Genomic DNA, 21547 nt, shown 5'->3' on the forward strand with positions numbered 1-21547 from the left:
GAACTCATTAACTGAGCCTTTTACAAGGCAGGCCCAGGACTGGGCCTGCTATACTGCAGTCCCAGAGGCAGGGGCTGTCTGTGTACACCACGGTAGTGCTTTTAATTTGCATTCTGTGATAAACTATGTTCCTTTCCAGTCAGGTTTCCTGAATCATTACAGTTCCCAACTGACAAACAAAGGTAGAGAGAGCAGGAAGCCCTTACAATAAATGCCAGCAGTGTATCACTAACATCATAGATGCAGTACCACAAGATGTTTACGAACAAGGAACAAAGAAAATTACAGCACAGGAACAGGCCCTTTGGCCATCCAAGCCTGCACTGACCATGTTGCCTGACTTAACTAAACCCCCTACCCATCCGGGGACCATATCCCTCTATTCCCTTCCTATTCATGCATTAAAACTCACTATTGTATCCGCTTCCACTACCTCCCCCGGCAACGAGTTCCAGGCACCCACCACCCTCTGTGTAAAAAACATGCCTCGTACGTCTCCTTTAAACATTGCTCATGCGCATTAAACCTATTCCCCCTGGTAATTGACTCTTCCTACCTGGGAAAAAGCTTCTAAATATCTACCCTGTTCATGCCCCTCATAATCTTCTAGACTTCTATCAGGTCGCCCCTCAACCTCCGTCGTTCCAGTGAGAATAAACCAAGTTTCTCCAACCTCTCATCATAGCTAATGCCCTCCATACCAGGCAACATCCTGGTAAATCTTTTCTGTACCCTCTCCAAAGCCTCCACATCCTTCTGGTAGTGTGGCGACCAGAATTGAACACTATATTCCAAGTGCAGCCTAACTGTTCTATAAAGTTGCAATATGACTTGTCAATTTTTAAACTTAATGCCTCAGCCGATGAAGGCAAGCATGCCGTATGCCTTCTTCACCTTCTCCACCTGCATTGCCACTTTCAGTGACCTGTGTACCTGTACACCCAGATCCCTTTGCCGAAGTGTTCTGCTATTAACTGTATATTTCCTATCTGTATTAGACCTTCCAAAATGCATTACCTCACATTTGTCCGGATTAAACTCCATCTGCCATCTCTTCGACCAAATCTCCAACCGATCCAAATCAGTTTAATAACTTCACATGAATGGTCAAGGTCATTGAATATATCATCAAATGCCATATCCTTACAATGGATATTAGCCTCACAAATTGCTGCACAATTCACCAACATTCATCACTGTCTTTTGTTTTATTAGTTCATGAATTGTGGTTGTGGAGAGTCAGTCATCTCAGCTCCAGGACATCACTGCCGGAGTTTATACTCTGTAAAACTTAAAAATTCTAAGTGCCGAATTCACGTAAAGATTGAGTAAATCCGGTGATTTCTTTCAGCGGGATTTTCAAAATGAATCTCCCACACTCTGTGTATCACAGAGAGCCCTAGCATAAATCACGCTGAAAATTAGTGGGTGGGGTCTATTCCCACTGGAGCGGCCGGCAGCATAACACTGAGTGGGCCACTGCGCATGCGCCAATCTGTCAGCACTGAGATTGGCACAGGTGCAGTACCCACACTGCCAGCCTCCCGATCGCTGGACAGCTCAATTGTTGGCCAGTCCCATGACCCCCACATCGCTGGCCGTGCGACCCCCCTCACCCCCGATTGCTGGCCTTCCAGGTGTGTCATCAGCCTCGATTCTCTCGGTCTGCCTCGATCTCTTCCTACCCCCACCACTGGCAGCACCGACACCCCCCTCCCCACCCCACCCCCTGTTGCCCAGCCCTGATCGCTAGCCTCCCTCCCTCTGCCTACAATCCCTAATGCTGAGTGGCAGCAGGACCCCCACCTCCTCCGATCACCCCCCCGGCCCCGCCCCCTTGGCCCTGCGTGATGCTCAGTGGGCAGTGCCCAGGTTCCCCCTGGGCATTGCCACTTTGTCCCTTGGGCAGTGCCAAGGGGACCATGCTGGCAATGCCAAGCTGGCAATGCCAAGCTGACAATGCTCAGGGGGCACCCCTCCCTTACCGCTGATCTCCAAGGGGGCCTTCATGGCCTCCCTTCACTTCAGCGGGGTCGGGCCGGCAGCTCCTCGCTAGTCGGGAGCTGTTGTAAACCCCGCTGGCGTGAAACGCTCCTGGCCGGGGTGGGGGAAGACTAGCAGGCCCGGAGAATTCAGTCCCGGGCCCGCTAATGATATGCTCATCTCAATTAACATAATTTCTTCAGCTCTGTAACGATTTCTGATGCAGTGCTGAGGATGCCAGAAATCTGGCGAGCGGAGGCCATGGCGCCCAGCGGGAAGCCCGCCACATGACCTCCGTTGAGCGCAGTGAGCTGGGAGAATCGCCCTGTTAATCTACGCATCAACCTTAGGGCAGTCAACAAAGCAATCATTCCAGACAAGTATCCATTTTCTACCGTCAAAGAACCATCAACTTAATTTCATGATTCCACAATCTTCACAAAGTTCAACATGTGACAAAGCTATTTCCAGATACCTCTAGCAAAGCCGACATCTTACAGCTTTGTCTGTCACACAAAGGTGTGTCTCAGCACTGCAGAATGTCCTATGGACTGATTTTAGCACCTAGCACATTCCAAAAAAATAGTCTTCTCAGTCTTGTTGAGATGTTGAGGGGACGCTTAATATACTTGATGCCCTTGTTGCCCACGGAAGGGACAATCAGTAGTTATCAGCGGTGATCATTCAATTTGCACAACACAATTTGGCGCTCAACAAAGGCAAATGCACATTCACGAAATGAAAGATTCACTTTCTGCGGTTAGGGTGACAGCAGCTGAAGTAAAGTTATTACAACAAAGCCAGTTCACGCGCTTCCAACCCTGTCTGATGTGAAAGAGTTGGCATTGTCCCTCAGTACTACCATCATTTATCACAGATTCATTCCTCAGTACTCAGATTTTGGAGCGTCTTCAGAAGTTACTGCGCAAAGATGCACAATGGGAATGGATAATTACACAACAATGCCTGATACACTAAAAGCAAAGGTAGCATCTCTATCAGACCTCGCACATTTCAACCCACATGCGGAAACATTTGTCACAACAGATGCATCAGAAAATGTGATAGGAGCTGTAACTGTCACAGTGCAGAAAGAGACGAATGACCAGCTGCTTATGTGTCACGCCCATTATCAGAAGCTGAACACACACTCCACTGAAGAGTAGTGGAATACCTATAGTCCTGATAAGTAATGCACCAGTTACATGCTTGATGTAGCTGTGGACAGAAGGTTAGAAAATTGGATAGCAATTAGTAAAGAAATCTTGTGTCTGTGTATACAAGTGTTAGGGCAAGAATGCTTCTGAGTGAAGCATCTGACCTCAACCGATTGGCATGCCTCAAGAAATGCCTATAGCCATAACACACAGTTGGATGCTGATGAGCTCTCTAAATAACTACAGCTGCTCAATAAGTCACTGACAAAAGATGCAATACAGCTTTAAATAGAGATCAGGAAGGCTCCAATAACAACTTCTGTTTCTGGTTGTTGGAGATCGGTTGCTAAGAGATAAAGCAATAGCAGCAATGTGACAAGGGCCCAACAGAAAGAGACCAACCTCCCATGCACGCTTGTTTTACACAAATACTCAACATTACAAGCCGTTCACACTTCCAGATCACATAAGGCGAGGACATCTCACTTAAATAAAATTGTGGACTTGAATGAGCTCTGTCTCCGAGTGCAGAAGATACTTGTAGGCTGCAATGCACATCAATATACTCTCAGTACTTTTTTTTTGCTGTCTCTCAATAGTTTAAATTATGTTTTGAATAACAACTTGTATTTTTATAATGTCACTAGTGTAGTGAAACTTAAGCCTGGACAGTTCTTCAAATAAATGAATCCCTATCTCAAGAAACAAATAAAGCTTGATGGTGTCACTGTTAAACTAATTATTGCTCTCCTTTGTTGATTTCAATCTCAGCAAGGCTGCGGCCTGGTTCTCCCTATAGATTTTTTAATATAAATATTCAATGAAAACAGGTCAGTTGCATCGAATATTCAATGAGGAATTACAATGTGCTTCACCGATCAGTCATTCACACTGGTGTTAGTTTAAACTCTAGGAATCTGTCTTCGGTGATTAAAAAGGATGATCTCTGCAGTTTCGACCCAGTTACCTGCTGATGCTAGTTGGATGAGAGCAAATATTTCTACCTGACATTTCTGAAGAGTTCTACATAGAACAGCTCTGGGGTCAGATTAATATTTCTCTGCACAAGTTATGAATTTCTAAGTTAAACAAGGACATATTTTGCTTGTTGACATTTAAAGAATAAATTATTCTGCATCCACTTACTATGCACTTTCACAAAACAAACGTATACAGCTTGTTACATGGAAAACATTCAGGCATATCAATCCTAAATTAATCAATGGGAACAAACACTAATGTGACTTGTAACAAAATTGCCATTTGCAGAAGAGAGTTCTGAATTTCTGTCACCCTTTGCTAACTTTCAGGCTGTATGCCCTAATCCTAGATTTCTCAATGAGCAGTAATAGTTTCTCTCTATCTACCCTCTCCATTTTCCATAATATTTTGAAATCTTCAGTCAAATCATCTCTGGACATTGCAGTCCAGGTGCCACTCTATTAAATTTACATTGTTCTCCTTCCAAGGCCAGCATATTCTTCCAAGGTATGGTGCCCAATACTGAACACAATACTACGTGTGTGGTCTAACCAGGACTTTATCTATAGCGTAACTTCTATCCCCTTGTATTCTAGCCTTCAAGATATTGTTATGTCAAAAAGACTTGAAAAGAAATCAAAACTTTCTTATTTTTCTGTTATTTTAAAATGGACTTCCACCAAACCACAAAATAGCTGCCACAGGTCACATAAATCACAAGATTGGCCATCTGTATTAGAAGGTTCCGATAAAGACTACAAGAACAACTTTCATCCTTGTGGAGTCTCACACCCCATTGTAAGGCCACGTTATAACCATGAACAGATGAGCTTAATACCCCAACTGTGATAATAATAAAGATAGAGATATCAAAATTTGTTATACTTGAAGTGTTAATAGCCATAATTTCGCTCCTAAGTGAAAAAATGGATTTTGGCCAGAAGCACAGAAACTGCTTGCAAGGCTGCAACTAAGACATTAATGGGCCACATCACATGATGCCATGATCCTAGCCTTTTGGATCATTTTAGCATTACATTCGTAGTCTCACACTAACCAGAAAGAACACCAGCAGCTCTCAGCTAATCATGCAGATGGACACCATCTCTCAATTCTTCAAAACCTGTCTGATTTAAAAAGTATCTGCTCACCGTCTGCCAAGCACAGAAAGCCTATTGTGCTGCAGCATCATTTCAAAGATTCCCGTGCTGCTCTCTCCAACCAGGAACTCATTTGGACAGAATGCTGCTACAAAGGAAACATTCTCTAGACTTTTGCTTAACAATCTTTTTCGAAAACTTTATCGATTGTCTTCTGGAAGTGCATATAAATAACATTCTTTGGCACTCCCCTGTCATCTCTTCAAAAAGAGTGTAATTGGATTCATCAGGAATAACCTACACTTTACAAATCCATGCTGGCTCTCACTTGGCAGTTGAAAATATTCAGTTAGAACATAGAACAGTACAGCACAGAACAGGCCCTTCGGCCCACGATGTTGTGCCGAGCTTTATCTGAAACCAAGATCAAGCTATCCCACTCCCTATCATCCTGGTGTGCTCCATGTGTCTATCCAATAACCGCTTAAATGTTCCTAAAGTGTCTGACTCCACTATCACTGCAGGCAGTCCATTCCACACCCCAACCACTCTCTGCGTAAAGAACCTACCTCTGATCTCCTTCCTATATCTCCCACCATGAACCCTATAGTTATGCCCCCTTGTAATAGCTCCATCCACCCGAGGAAATAGTCTTTGAACGTTCACTCTATCTATCCCCTTCATCATTTTATAAACCTCTATTAAGTCTCCCCTCAGCCTCCTCCGCTCCAGAGAGAACAGCCCTAGCTCCCTCAACCTTTCCTCATAAGACCTACCCTCCAAACCAGGCAGCATCCTGGTAAATCTCCTCTGCACTCTTTCCAGCGCTTCCACATCCTTCTTATAGTGAGGTGACCAGAACTGCACACAATATTCCAAATGTGGTCTCACCAAGGTCCTGTACAGTTGCAGCATAACCCCACGGCTCTTAAACTCCAACCCCCTGTTAATAAAAGCTAACACACTATAGGCCTTCTTCACAGCTCTACCCACTTGAGTGGCAACCTTTAGAGATCTGTGGATATGGACCCCAAGATCTCTGTTCCTCCACAGTCTTCAGAACCCTACCTTTGAACCTGTAATCCACATTTAAATTAGTCCTACCAAAATGAATCACCTCACATTTATCAGGGTTAAACTCCATTTGCCATTTTTCAGCCCAGCTTTGCATCCTATCTATGTCTCTTTGCAGCCTACAACAGCCCTCCACCTCATCCACTACTCCACCAATCTTGATGTCATCAGCAAATTTACTGATCCACCCTTCAGCCCCCTCCTCTAAGTCATTAATAAAAATCACAAAGAGCAGAGGACCAAGCACTGATCCCTGCAGCACTCCACTAGCAACCTGCCTCCAATCTGAAAATTTCCCATCCACCACCACCCTCTGTCTTCGATCAGCTAACCAAGAAGTCACCTATCCAATCGGCCAACTTTGTTGTAGAGTGTCATTTAACTATCGCACTGCAGAAAATCAAAGCCACACAGGGACCTTCAAGAGGAGCTCACCATGTAAAAGTACACTCAGTCAATGCACTGCACAGCGGGTTTGGTGTGCATTCGACCTTACTTTTTCTGGGCAGTACTTTACCAGGAACAGAAAATGTATTCTCTCCATTCTTCCTGGAGCACATTCAAAGGTTTTAATCTCTTACTAATTGCATTTCTTAAAATGCTCATTAGGTGGCAGCAAAGGGCTGCTCAGCAGGCAGCGTTTTTCACTTGAATTCAGCTTTACTTCAACTCCTACAAAATGTTAAACTAGTTACATGATTGTTTTCAAACTTTTCAGTGTGGGGGGACTCCTCTTGCAGGCAAAGGCCCACCTATCCTCATTTCCAAAAGGCGATATCAGCTAACCAAGAAGTCACCTATTCAAGGTCATTTTCTATCCTTCATAACCTTGAGCCCGTTCAAGTGTGCTACTTGTATCCTAACTTGCACCTAATCTTGTTTATACATCGCCTTTGTGTTTGCTGACCCAAATTGTTTCCCATTCTGGCAATGCCTCAATTTTTAAGTTCCCATCCTTGTTTTCAAATCCCTTCATAATTGTGCCCTTCCCTATCCAGCCAACCCTCAGATTTAAAAACTGACAATTTATGGCAAAGGAGATCTGTATTTGCCAACCAAAGAAGTGCTATCCAGCTTAATCCCACTTTTCAGATCTTTGCCTGTAACCAGTAGGTCATTGCACTTCAAGAGTACATCCAAGAAAGTTTTAAATGCAATGAGAATTATAATATGTGCTATTATTTTCTATGGCTCTGCTAATAAAGTGCTAACCTAATCTACTTGTCCTACCACCCTGAGGGATCTGTGAGTATGCTTGTCAAGGTCCCTCTATTCCTCTGCACTTCTCAGTATCCTTGCCTTGTTTGCCCTCCCCAAATGCATTACCTCACTTTTCCAGTCTCCAATTTGGAAACTTTCCGAATGCCATGTCGGAATCCATGCAAATATCATCAAACGTACTACTCTCATCCATCCCCTTCACTACAACTTCAAAAAATTCCATCCCATTAGTCAGATGCAAACTTCCCTTAACAAATCTGGCTTCTTGCATTTCCCAATTTTAATTACTCCACCATTGGCAGACATGCCTTCATGGCCAAGGCACTAAGCTCTCGAATTCCTTCCCCAAATGCCTCCCCATCTCCCGAAAACCTGCCCCATTGATCAAGCTTTTGGTTCATTTCAAATGTTGGTTGATAACAATGTGAAATGCTTTGGAATGTTTTCCTACATTAAAGTTGCTCAGTGCAATTTATTGTTTCTGTTCAAAAGAAACAATCACGAAATCATTCCAAACCTGCCTCCAAACCCTGGATTGGTATGAGTAGGCACATCTATTAAGTTTTACCTTTTGAGGGCAGATGGGGGTATAGCAGTAATATCACTGGACTAGTAATCCAGAAGACCAGGCTAATACACTGGCACAGTGGCAAGCACTGCTGCCTCACAGCACCAGGGTTCAATTCTGGCTGCTTGTATTTGTGCAGTTTCACATTTTCCCTGTGCCTGCATGGGTATCCTCTGGGTGCTCCAGTTTCCTCCCACACTCCAAATATGTGCCGGCTAGGTGGATTGGCCATGCTAAATTTTCCCTTAGTTCCCAAGATGAGGTTAGATGGATTAACGGGGTAATGGGAATAGGGCTTGGTAGAAGTCAGGGAGTCAGTGCAGCCTCAATGGGCCAAATGGCCTCCATCTGCATTGTAGGGATTCTATGAAACACAAGTTTAGATCAGTACTGAAAAATGTAACAACTTCAGAAACATACTGGTAAAACGGTCAGACATTTGGCAGATAAAAGTTAGCAGTGAAATACGAGCATAATGTGATGTCACAAGGGGCTGGGGATCATGGTAGGCAGGGGGGAGTTCACTCAGTTCAATAGTTCACACAGCTGTCCAAATACAAAAAAAATGAATGTTTATTTAAAGGTCTTCAGATGCTCAGCAAAAAAGGAAATAAACACCTATCTCTGCTTTGAGCCTAACTTTACACACATCTCAATTAAAACTGGTTGGATAATCCGTTTCCCAGGGAAAACACAACACAGTATATAACAGCGACAGTCCTTCAGGTGGGCAAGGCAGAGGCAAGGTCAAAACATAGATGAAGGCAGCTTCTCATACAGGCTAAAGTTCAATCCAAATCAGGGTTTTCGCACAGTCTGAGGTCAGCAAAAAAAGTTTTGTGCACAGCAAATTCTTCACTCTACAAAATACCCTCCTCCTGTTCACCAATTGGCTTCTGCATTTAGTAGGACTCAGTGCTCTGCTTATATAGTCTACCAAGGCTACCCAGCTGATCCTCATTGCACTGATTTCTGATAGGGGTTTTCCGTCAGTCTGCCATGTGACTTCCGGGTTGACTTTCTGTGGCCATTTTGGTAGAAGGGAACTCTGTTAAGAAACTGTACAATGTTATGAATAAAGTACTGTCCTTCCAGCCCCTGGTGACACCACAATGCGAACATATGAATTAGAAGCAATAGGCCATTCAGGACCTCAGCATACTCCACCATCCAATAAGATCATGGCTGATCGGATTGTCCCCTCAATTTCACATTCCACCTACCACCAACAATGAAATTATTCATCATGTCAGGAAAAACTGAGAGAGACAATATAAACTAAATAGTATAATTTTAAAGGGTACGCAGCAACACAGGGATCTGGGATAAAAGCAAAATACTGCGGATGCTGGAATCTGAAATAAAAACGGAAAATGCTGAAAGATTTCAGCTGGTCTTACAGCATCTGTGGGGGGAGAATAAATATGCCTTTCTAATAGCCTTCTCTCAATGGAGAAGATGTAGAAAGGCATGTGGGTAACATAGCGTTATTAATAGAGGGAGTACACAAAATAAGTTATGCTATATCTTTATGAAACACTTGTTAGGCTTCAGATTGTGTTCAATTCTGGATAACATACTTCAGGAAAGATATCGAGGCCTTTGATAGGATACAGCAGATAGTTACTTCAATGCTACCAAGGATGACGTACCTCAATTATATGGACAGACTGGTGAAGTTGAGAGTATTAATAATGTCAGCTGAGAGCATTAAGAGATTTTATAGAGGCATTCAAAATTTGTGATTTATGAGTCTGGAACTCATCAACTTAAAAGTATGGGGGAAGCAGTTTCAATAATAATTGCGGTACAGTACCGCAAGCCCACGGATAACCCCATGATGCTCCACTTCTCCAGCTTCCACCCTAAACACGTTAAAGAAGCCAACCCCTACGGACAAGCCCTCCGAATACACAGGATCTGCACAGATGAGGAGGATCGCAACAGACACCTCCAGATGCTGAAAGATGCCCTCATAAGAACAGGATATGGCGCTTGACTCATCGATCAACAGTTCCGACACGCCACAGCGAAAAACCGCACCGACCTCCTCAGAAGACAAACACGGGACACGGTGGACAGAGTACCCTTCGTCGTCCAGTACTTCCCCGGAGCGGAGAAGCTACGGCATCTCCTCCGGAGCCTTCAACATGTCATTGATGAAGACGAACATCTCGCCAAGGCCATCCCCACTTCTTGCCTTCAAACAACCACGCAACCTCAAACAGACCATTGTCCGCAGCAAACTACCCAGCCTTCAGGAGAACAGTGACCACAACACCACACAACCCTGCCACAGCAACCTCTGCAAGACGTGCCGGATCATCGACATGGATGCCATCATCTCACGTGAGAACACCATCTACCAGGTACACGGTACCCACTCTTGCAACTTGGCCAACATTGTCTACCTGATACGCTGCAGGAAAGGATGTCCTGAGGCATGGTACATTGGGGAAACCATGCAGACGCTATGACAACGGATGAATGAACACCGCTCGACAATCACCAGGCAAGACTGTCCTCTTCCTGTGGGGGAGCACTTCAGCAGTCACGGGCATTCAGCCTTGGATCTTCAGGTAAGCGTTCTCCAAGGCGGCCTTCACGACACACGACAGCGCAGAGTCGCTGAGCAGAAACTGATAGCCAAGTTCCGCACACATGAGGACGGCCTAAACCGGGATGTTGGATTTATGTCACATTATCAGTAACCCCCACAGCTTGCCTCCTGGGATTGTAGAATCTCACGAGCTGTTCTGTCTGGAGACAATACACATTTCTTTAACATGTGTTTAATGTTCCCTCCACCCACATTGTCTGTACCTTTAAGACCTGGCTGGCTGTAGGATTCGCATTCTAATCAGTATTCTGCAACTTGATTTTGTCTGTTTGCACTGTTTGAGAGCACATTTCCACTCCATCTGACGAAGGAGCAGTGCTCCGAAAGCTTATGGTATTTGCTACTAAATAAACCTGTTGGACTTTAACCTGGTGTTGTGAGACTTCTTACCGTGGAATGATCTTTCACAGAGAATCAGTAGACTCGATGGGCCAAGTGGCCTCTTTCTGCACTGTAGGGATTCTATGGTTCTAGGTGTGATGGGCTATTTGGTTAATTCTTTCAAGGAGTTATCACAGGCACATTGAGTTGAATGGCCTCCATCTGTGCTGCATCATTATATAATTCTATAATTAAAGGGAATACATCCAGTAACATATTCCTATCATTAATGTTTTTGAATATTCCCACCTAAATATGGCTGGCTACATTCAACAACTATTGCCACAAATGGTCACACATCAGGCATCTGGTGGAATAGCCCTGGCTGTTCCCTCATTGGCTGGAATTTAGTGACTGGTGGACAAACAAATGCTGCTCCAAAAATCAAGAAAACAGGCTATAATTATTTTCAAAATGACACCAATTAGCATTGATATCTTTAAAATAATATCATATTTTATTGCATATTATACCACTTTGCACTAGTAGGGGTTCTATTATTGCCAAAAGGCAGCCAACCCTTTGGTCTCTGCAAGTGAGATTGTCAGTGTGTTGAATTATGCAAAGCATTGCATGAGAATATCTGATGGAAAATCTCACAAGTTCCATTATAATGGATGGTTACAATCTGGAGTGCATTGCCTGTAAGGGTGGGAGATTCAATCATGACTTTCAAAAGGCAATTGGATAAGCACTGGAAGGGAAAATGTTTGCAAGACCAGAGAGAAGGCTGGAAAGTAGCTAAGTTGCTTTTGCAGACAACCAGCACAGACTCAACGATCAAATTGCTTCCTTCTGTACTCCCTTCTGATTCTGCGCTGAAGTTAGCATTCATGCAGAACCCTCAACACCAATGAGTAAACAACTAGGGCAGAAGCCCCTTGTATTTTTCAATCAATACTTTCCATGTCTCCCCTGCAGTTAAGATATATTAAAACTGTAAGACTTGATACAAAATTAATTCGGCCCTTGTGATTTTGAGTTTGTGTATTTTCCTTTTTAAAAAAAATTTTACAAAAAGATAACCTTAACAGACTCTTTTTCCCTTCCAGAAGTACATTTGAATCACACTTCTACCAAGAAACTGATCTGAGTTTTATACTTGGGGATCTTGTGTAAAAATATCAACCAGGACTGAGATTTCAACATGGGGATTGCAAATGTTCGTGGTTCATTTACTTGGCAGGGTTGTTGGCGAACCGAGGAGATAGTGCTGTGATCAATATTGTACAACAATATTGCTGATATTGATACACTTCAGGGAAGAAAACAAATCTAGTTCTGGAGTCAAACGGAAATGGCTTTAAATTTTAATTGAAAGACCAATAAGGGCAATTACTTTGTTAATTATTGTAACAATGGACCCCAAAGTCAATTTAAACATGATTGCTACAGTAAGTCAACTTCTTTAATTTACTGATCATGTACGCTGCATAATTTGAAAAACACTCACTCAGTATGTTGTTTACAATATGAATTTGAGACAGCTAGAAGTCATTTTTAAAATCACAGGATTGAGCAGCATAATCGAATATATTCATCCAGAATATAACAGAATGATACCAGATTCATCACAGCAGAGAACCAATTTGTCTATCCCTCATTTAGCTTTTCTAATTTTGCTTCAAACCGTCTTCTGCTGGAATCTAAAATGGTAACGCCATGTTTTTTAAAGTCATATCCCACCCTTTCTAGCTCCTCTATGCGATTTTTCAAATTCTTTGCACTGAATTCCAATATTCTTGGCTTCTTCAATAGTTGCTTAATGTTAATGTCACTTTCTAGAAGACAATCAATTTTGTTGGAAAGTTTTTCAAACGAAGCATAGAATGCTGGTGGATAATCCAAAAAGAACTTCTTTACTTCTTCGACGGTGCATCCTAATAACTGCAACTGCTCACTTATGTTTTTGAAATTTCTTTTCATGTAGTCACTAGAGAGGTCTAAAACCTCGGCACCATGCCCCTGAAGTAGTTTTATAAGTTCACTGTTGCTCGGTTTAAGTGCTTCTGTGAAAAAATCTACATTTGTTTTTATCCTTTTAGTGCTTCTTAAAAGTATGTAAGCATTTTTAGTGATAATCCGCTTGACAAAAGCATCTGGATTCTTGTCACCTAAACTAACACCAAAATCTCGCAGAAGTTTGACCATCTGCTGGTTTAGTTCCAAACTATTTGAAAAAGTTCGTGGAGCAGTAGTCAAAATGCGATGCAAGTCCTTAGAGGTCAAACCAAGAGAGCAAAGAAATTTTATATTTTTTTCCAGATTCCCATTGTCACTTGAGCGAAAATATGATTCTGGAGAACGCTCAATAACGCTTATGATCTCACAATCTGCCTTGAAAATGCTTCGCCATATCTGCCATCTTTCTTCAAGTTGACAAAAGGAACGTGTGATGGCTCGAGGGTACCTTGAGATAATACTGGCAATGGTCTCGCGATTGGCACCCTTGTTTCTCAAGAACTCTGCTACACCCTCTTCATTGGTGTCTACTTTTCTCAAGACTCCAGGCTGCCTCTTCCTAGCCATCATAACGTCCACACCCAAAACAGTCAAATTGTTCAACAAAACTGTATTTTCAGGTTTTGGGATTGTGCCTGGTGAATCACTGTGACTGGAAGTGCACAACCTCAGATACGATATCTTCAACTGCGCTGATGGAAAGCAATTTGGAACTCTTGTTCTGCACAGGTACATTTGCATCATTTGGGCTACCAATTTGGTTGCCATATCTCCGCAATAACCACGGCTGATATACTACCTGGTTACAGTCTTCCAAACCTATATAGACGGAAGAAAGAACAAGCAATGTTAATGAAGTGAACATTTAAAAGATTGAATTGTTATTTTACTGTTTTATTAATACTTTCATACAAATGGCCAGAAATTAGGGTTAAGAATTAAAATTGAGATCTTGAAGGTTATGCTGACATGGGAAATTATGACATTATTCATATCACAGGTTTGGAGAAAGAATTTTATTATTCTTTCATGGAAGTGAGCGTAGCTTCCAACGGTTCAGTCACATCCCTAATTACCCTCGAGAAAGTAATGGTGAGAGATGTCTTCATGAACCACTGCAGTCCATCTAATGCAGGTACATCTAAAGTGCTTTAATGAAGGGAGTTCCAGGACTTCAACCCAACAACAGTGAAGGAACAGCTGTAAAGGTCCCAAGTCAGGATGGTGCATGGCTTGGAGCAACGCTTGAAGCAGAACATTACGTAAATTTACAGCGATACAGTTTGGTTCACAGGGACAGAAATAATAAATGAGGATGGAGAAAAATTTGTTCAGTGTATTCAGAAGGAATTTCTCATTCAGTGTGTGGAGGGCCCAAGTGAGAGGGCAAAACTTGACCTCTTCTTGGAAAATAAGGAAGGGCAGCTGACAGAAATGTTAGTGAGGGATCACTTTGGGACCAGTGACCATAATTCCATCAGTTTTTAGATAGCTATGGAGAACGATAGGTCTGGCCCAAAAGTTAAAATTATGAATTTGAGCAAGGTCAATTTTGATGGTATTAGACAGGAACTTTCAAACGTTGATTGGGGAAGTCTGTTGGCAGGCAAAGGGCTGTTAAGTGGGAGGCTTTTAAAAGTGTGTTAACCAGGGTTCAAAGTAAGCACATTCCTTTTGGAGTGAAGGGCAAGGCTGGTAGAAGTAGGGAACCCTGGATGACTCGGTATATTGAGACCTTGGTGAAGAAGAAGGAGGCACATGACATGCATAGGCAGCTGGGATGAAGTGGATTTCTTGAAGAGTATAGAGGGTATAGTAGAGTTAAGAGACAAATCAGGAGGGCAAAAAGGGGATATGAGATTGCTTTGGCAGATAAGGCAAAGGAGCATCAAAAGAGCTTCTTCAAATGCACAAAGGACAAGAGTAACTAGGGAGAGAATAGGGCCTCTTAAGGATCAACAAGGTCATCTATGTGCAGATCCACAAGAGATGGGAGAGATCCTAAATTAATATTTGTCATCAATATTTACTGTTGAGAAAGGCATTGATGTTAGGGAACTTGGGGAAATAAATAGTGTTGTTTTGAGGAGTGTATACAACACAGAAGGAGGTGCTGGAAGTCTTAAAGTGCATCATGGTAGATAAATCCCCAGGAACTGATGAAGTTTATCCCAGGACATTGTGGGAGGTTAAGGAGGAAATTGCAGGTCCCCTAGCAGAGATATTTAAAATCCTCAACAGCCACAGGTGAGATGCCTGAAGATTGGAGGGTGGCAAATGTTTTGCCTTTAAGGAGGGCTGCAGGGAAAAGCCTGGGAACTACAGGCTGGTGAGCTTCACATCTGTAGTGGGTAAGTTGTTAGAAGGTATTCTGAGAGTCAGGATCTACAGGCCTTTAGAGAGGCAAGGACTGATTAGGGAGAGTCAGCAAGGCTTTGTGAGTGGAAAATCATGTCTCACAAATTTGATTGAGTTTTTTGAAGAGGTAACCAAGAAGGTAGATGAGGGCAGTGCAGTTGATGTTGTCTACGTGGACTTTAGCAAGGCCTTTGACAAGGTACTGCATAGTAGGTTGTTGCATAAAGTAAATCTCACAGGATCCAGGGTGAGGTAGCTAAATGGATAATTGGCTTGATGACAAAAATGTGGAGATGCCGGTGTTGGACTGAGGTAAGCACAGTAAGAAGTTGCACAACACCAGGTTAAAGTCCAACAGGTTTATTTGGTAGCACAACCACAAGCTGTCAGAGCACTGCCCCTTCATCAGGTGATTGGGAGTTGTGTTCACAAACAGGGCATATATAGACGCAAACTCAATTTACAAAATAATGGTTGGAATATGAGGCTTGACAGGTAATCAAGTCTTAAAGGTACAGAAAATGTGAGTGGAGAGAGGGTTAAGCACAGGTTAAAGACATGTGTATTGTCTCCAGACAGGACAGTTAGTGAGATTTTGCAAGCCCAGGCAAATCATGGGGGTTACAGATAGTGTGACATGAACCCAAGATCCCGGTTGAGGCCGTCCTCATGTGTGCGGAACTTGGCTATCAGTTTCTGCTCAGCGATTCTGCGTTGTCTTGTGTCGTGAAGGCTTCCTTGGAGAACGCTTACCCAAAGATCAGAGGCTGAATGCCCGTGACTACTGACGTGTTCCCCAACAGGAAGAGAACACTCCTGCCTGGTGATTGTCGAGCGGTGTTCATTCATCCGTTGTTGTAGCGTCTGCATGGTCTGCCCAATGTACCATGCCTCAGGACATCCTTTCCTGCAACTTATCAGGTAGACAGCGTTCTCATGTGAGATGATGGCATCCATGTCGCCGGCACATCTGTGAGAACACCATCCACCAGGTACACGATACATACTCTTGCAACTCGGCCAACGAAAGGATGTGATAGCCAAGTTCCACTCACGTGAGGATAGCCTCAACCAGATCTTGGGTTCATGTCACACTATCTGTAACCCCCACGACTTGCTTGGGTTTGCAAAATCTCACTACCTTGGCTGGAGACATTACACATCTCTTTCACCTGTGCTTAACCCTCTCTCCACTTACATTGTCTGTACCTTTAAGACCTGATTACCTGTAAAGACTCACATTCCAACCATTATCTTGTAAATTGAATTTGTGTCTATATATGCCCTGTTTGTGAACACAACTCCCACTCAACTGATGAAGGGGCAGTGCTCCAAAAGCTTGTGGCTTGTGCTACCAAATAAACCTGTTGCACTTTAACCTGGTGTTGTGCGACTTCTTGATGACAAAGGACAGAGGGTAGTTGTAGAGGGCTCTTTTTCAAACTGCAGGCCTGTGACCAGCAGTATGCCTCAGGAATCAGTGCTGGGTCCACTGTTGTTTGATATTTATATTAATAAAATTTGGATGAGTATTTAGGAGGCCTGGTTAGTAAGTTTGAAGATGATACCAAGATTGGTGGCATAGTGGACAGTGAAGGTTAACTAGGATTGCAACGGGATCTTGATCAATTGGGCCAGTGGGCTGCTGAATGACAAATGGAGTTTAATTTAGATAAATGCAAGATGATGCATTTTGGTAGATCGAACCAGGGCAGGCCTTATTCAGTTAATGGCAGCGCATTCCAGTTTGTCACTGCCCTCTGGGTAAAAAGGTTTTTCCTCAAATTCCCCCCTAAACCTCCTACCCCACACTTTTAACTTGTGTCCCCTCGCAACTGACCCTTCAACTAAGGGGAACAGCTGCTCCATATCCACCCTGCCCATGCCCCTCAATCTTGAGCACCTCAATCAGGTCACCCCTCAGCCTTCTCTGCTCCACAGCAGTCTGGTAGCATCTTTGAAGCGAATAGAACCAACACTTGGGTGGGATTTTACAGTCTTGCTCAAACAAAACCAGAATTCCTCCCCCCGCCCCCCCCAAATGTCGACAGACATTTCCATTGTCCACCCTTTGCCCACTCCGATTCCATGGCAGGCAAGGCAGTAGAATTCCAGCATTTGAATCTGGGCGACCGTTGGTCAGAGCCTGTAACGATCGAAGAGTTCTGGGAGCGGGGGGCAGAGTAAGACTAGAACAGAGAATGTTCCACCTGCCCCACAAAGGTACAGGGCGCCATGCAGGTCCCCACAGCCACACCTTTTATTCCAGCATCCGCACTATTTTGCCTTTGACTTCAGTTCACTTCTGTCCGGTCATTACCCTGGCTCCTCCAACATGCTGTGGTGGAGAGCGCTGTTCAACGGGACAGAAAAGCACTCACCGCCAGCAGCAGAGGCACATCTGACCGCTGCCCACAAGCAACTGCCCGAAGCTTTCACCCCGCCCAGTGTTGCTGCCCGGCCCCGGGAAAGAGGGACGCGCTGGGATCTAACGCTTTCCAGCCGCCTTGCCCCTGCTCTCCCTTCCCTTCCCATGCGGGCAAGGCCCAAAATCACAGCGATTGCCTCCTGACTGAATGGTGGCCTTCCACGGTGAAAGCCTGAAGCACTAAAGTCAGTGAAAAAACTCCGCTTAAAATGGCTCCGCTCCGGGAAAGAGCGCATGCGCCGCTCTAATCTCGCGAGAGTGGCGGGCAGAGGGCACATAGTTTACCCGTTGCCGTGGTAACCAGGCCCCGCCCCCATCCGCGCGCAGAGCCGGAGGCGGATCAGTTCCTCGCCCGGCCACAATCCAGCGCAGTTAGCGGCGCATCCCCCTCCGCGCCAGTGTTGTGGATTGATTGTGACTGACTTTTAGGAACCGTTGCAGAGGCAGAGAGATGTCTGACCGGTCACTGGCTTATTGTGAGAACAGATCTATTTACAGAGGTACAAGATCTCAGATATTATTCACTCGAAAGCCGTGAGCTTTCTCCGGCTAATCATAGCCTGGATTCTCCCAAAAAAATTCTAAGTGCCGAATTCGTGTAAAACCTGTAGTAAATCCCGCCGGTTTTTTTTCAAAAATGGAGGATGAATCTCCCACACTCTGTGCACTGCAGAGTGCCTCAGCGTGAATCTCGCAAAAAATCAGGGAGCGGGGCCTATTTATGCTGGAAAGGCCGGCAGCATAGCGCTGAGCGGGCCACTGCGTATGTGGCGATCTGTCAGCGCTGAGATCAACGCATGCACAATTGCCCGCATTGTTGGCCTCCTCTGATTGCTGGCCCGCTGGTCATCCGATTCCCCCCCCCCCCCTCCACCTTGCCGACCGCTGGCCTGCCGGACGTGTCCAGGCTAGCCCTGACGCCCACAACCCCGCCCCGCGGCCCACCTCGGTCTCTCCCCAACCAACCTCCCATACACCCTCTCCCCCGGTAGGCGGTTTCCCGCCCCCCCCCCCGCAAATCCCAATGGCCAGCCCGATCCGCCCTTCCCTCCTGATTTGATTTGATTTATTATTGTCAGATGTCTTAGCATACAGTGAAAAGCATTGTTTCTTGCGCACTATACAGACAAAGCATACCATTCACAGAGAAGGAAATGAGAGAGTGCAGAATGTAGTGTTACAGTTTTGGCTAGGGTGTAGAGAAAGATCAACTTAATGCGAGGTGGGTCCATTCAAAAGTCTGATGGCAACAGGGAAGAAGCTGTTCTTGAGTTGGTTGGTATGTGACTTCAAACTTTTGTATCTTTTTCCCGATGGAAGAAGGTGGAAGAGAGAATGTCCGGGGTGCGTGGGGTCCTTAATTATGCTGGCTGCTTTGCCGAGGCAGCGGGAAGAGTCAATGGATGGGAGGCTGGTTTGCATGATGGATTGGGCTACATTCACAACCTTTTTGTAGTTTCTTGCAGTTTGGGCAGAGCAGGAGCGGGACCCCCACCCCACACCCACTGATCATCCCAAGAGGTCTCACCCCTCAATAGGCCCTCCTGGCCCCGCCTCTTTGGCACTGCCCGATGCCCAGTGGGCTGTGCCAAGGCACCCCCTTGGGCAGTGCCAGGGGTCCAGGCTGGCACTGCCAGGCTGGTAATGCCCAGGGGGCACCCCCACTTACCCCCAACCTCCTGGGGGGGCCTCCATGGCCTCCTTTCACTCCAGCAGGGTCAGGCTGCCAGCTCTTTGTTATTGGGGAGCTGTTGTAAACCCCACTGGAGTGAAACACTCCTGGCTGGGGGAGAGGCTAGCGGGCCTGGAGACTTCAGTCACGGGCCCACTAATGATATTTAAAACACAATTTAAATATTTTAATCAGCTCCGTGCCAGAAATTGGCATGGAGCTGACGATGCTGGAAATCCAGCGGCCGGAGAGATGCAGAGGCCATGGTGCCCAGCAGAAAGCCTGCTTCACGGGCTCTGCTTATGTCTCCCGGCCCACTGCACTGCTGTAGCGCGCAGTGGGTTGGGAGAATCGCCCTATATATGTTTCTTACATCTTCATGTGGGTGCTACTGTTTCTCCAGTCCCATACATTCTCGGAACACCCCAACACTCAGCTCTGATAAAGGGTCACCCAGACTCGAAATGTTAGTTCTAGTCTCTCTGCACTGATGCTGTCAGACCTGTTGAGATTTTCCAGCATTTTCTGTTTTTGTTTCAGATTTCAGCATCCGTGGTAGTTTGCCTTTATTCTAACACTACATCTCCCCCAAAGTCTTTGCCTATTTATATTTACATACTACCCATCTCCCCCAAAATAGCTAGTTTCATAAGTTTAATCGGTCTGGAAGTTTCATGACTGTGCCAGATCGTGTCCTTGTGATGCTTGGAAATTTGGTAGTCTTCCATTGGATTTCTTTGTTTTGACCCAGAAACATAGAAAATAGGAGCAGGAGTAGGTCATTTGGACCTTCAAGCCGATTCCACCATTCAATATGATCATGGCTGATCCTTGATCTCAATGCCATAATCCTGCGTGCACTCTCCATACCCCTTGGCACTTTTAAAGTCTAGAAATCTATTTCCTTCTGAAAGATATTCAATGATCTTTGTTAAGACTTGCTGTCAGTTTGACTTTTAATATCTGGTTCTCCCAAATGTATGAAAGAAACATAGAAGATAGGAGCAGGAGGAGGCCATTTGGCCCTTCGAGCCTGCTCCGCCATTCATTAAGATCATGGCTGATCATCCAACTCAATAGCCTAATCCTGCTTTTTCCCCATAACCTTTGATCCCATTTGCCCCAAGTGCTATATCCAGCCACCTTTTGAATGCATTCAATGTTTTGGCATCAACTACTTCCTGTGGTAATGAATTCCACAGGCTCACCGCTCTTTGGGTGAAGAAATGTCTCCTCACTCCGTCCTAAATGGTCTACCCTGAATCCTCAGACTGTGATTCCTGGTTCTGGACTCCCCCACCATTGGGAACATCCATAAGGGAAGGTTCTCTGCGGAATGAGGATAGGGTTTCTCCTGTTCCGTCCTATCGAGCTTTCTGGTAAGATTTTTGTTGACCATCATCCCTTTGGTTGATGACATTTTCTCTGCCTCGTTCTCTTATCCAAACCTTCTCTCCTTCTTTCAACCTGGGCATGTTTCTGGTATGGTACCTCCGATTCTCTCCAGATCACTTTGATCACTCTCCAGGCCACCACACGATAGACTGAGCTCATGCTCTACATTTTATGATGCCGATGAGGCCTTAGAGAATCTCTGGTCACTGGTCAGAGTGAGATGGGAATTACCAACTGCTCAGCATACTCAATAATGGAGCGTTTCCATTGTTCAAAGTATAGTTTCATGATCGGTCCACTGGGTTGCTGCTGCAGCCAGCCTTACATGCATGCTGATGTATGCAGATACAGTCTTCAGGGGACTGAGTGTGTATGCCAGCTGACACTGAAGCTTGCCCTGCCAAGGCTGAACTATCAGCATAATAGGCCTCAGTGCATTGGAGGGCGAGCTATGTCACTGTGAAATAGCCGCACAGATCACCCACTGAGCCCTGAAATGAACCGGACACATAGAAGTTGAGACAACGGTGACCTTCGAAGTCATCGGCATAGGGTGACCTCCACATACTTGGAGGCAATTTCAGGATCTATCATGGCGCAAAGGGATGTCACTCTGTCACTGGAGAGGTGTAGCCTCCTATATTTGT

The 21547-nt window shown here is 44.8% G+C and overlaps 1 protein-coding gene across 4 annotated transcripts; it reads right to left on the reverse strand.

Moving 5' to 3' along the window:
• Positions 1–11526: 11526 nt before the first annotated feature.
• On the reverse strand, positions 11527–18154 carry mterf1 (mitochondrial transcription termination factor 1). Of its 4 annotated transcripts, none has more exons than XM_078235441.1 (2): positions 17787–18153; positions 11527–13866 (listed from the first exon to the last, which is right to left on the reverse strand). In XM_078235441.1, exon 2 carries the CDS (start codon positions 13813–13815, stop codon positions 12679–12681), a length of 1137 nt encoding a protein of 378 aa, XP_078091567.1. In that variant the 5' UTR covers positions 13816–13866; positions 17787–18153; the 3' UTR covers positions 11527–12678. The 4 variants fall into 4 exon arrangements, with proteins under 4 accessions (XP_078091567.1, XP_078091586.1, XP_078091578.1 ...); XM_078235460.1 differs by having other exon boundaries at positions 11533–13866; positions 16159–18154; XM_078235452.1 differs by having other exon boundaries at positions 11533–13866; positions 17663–18017.
• Positions 18155–21547: the final 3393 nt, after the last annotated feature.

The sequence above is a fragment of the Mustelus asterias genome, chromosome 2, assembly GCF_964213995.1.
Source record: "Mustelus asterias chromosome 2, sMusAst1.hap1.1, whole genome shotgun sequence".
In the NCBI taxonomy this organism is placed as follows: Eukaryota; Metazoa; Chordata; class Chondrichthyes; order Carcharhiniformes; family Triakidae; genus Mustelus; species Mustelus asterias.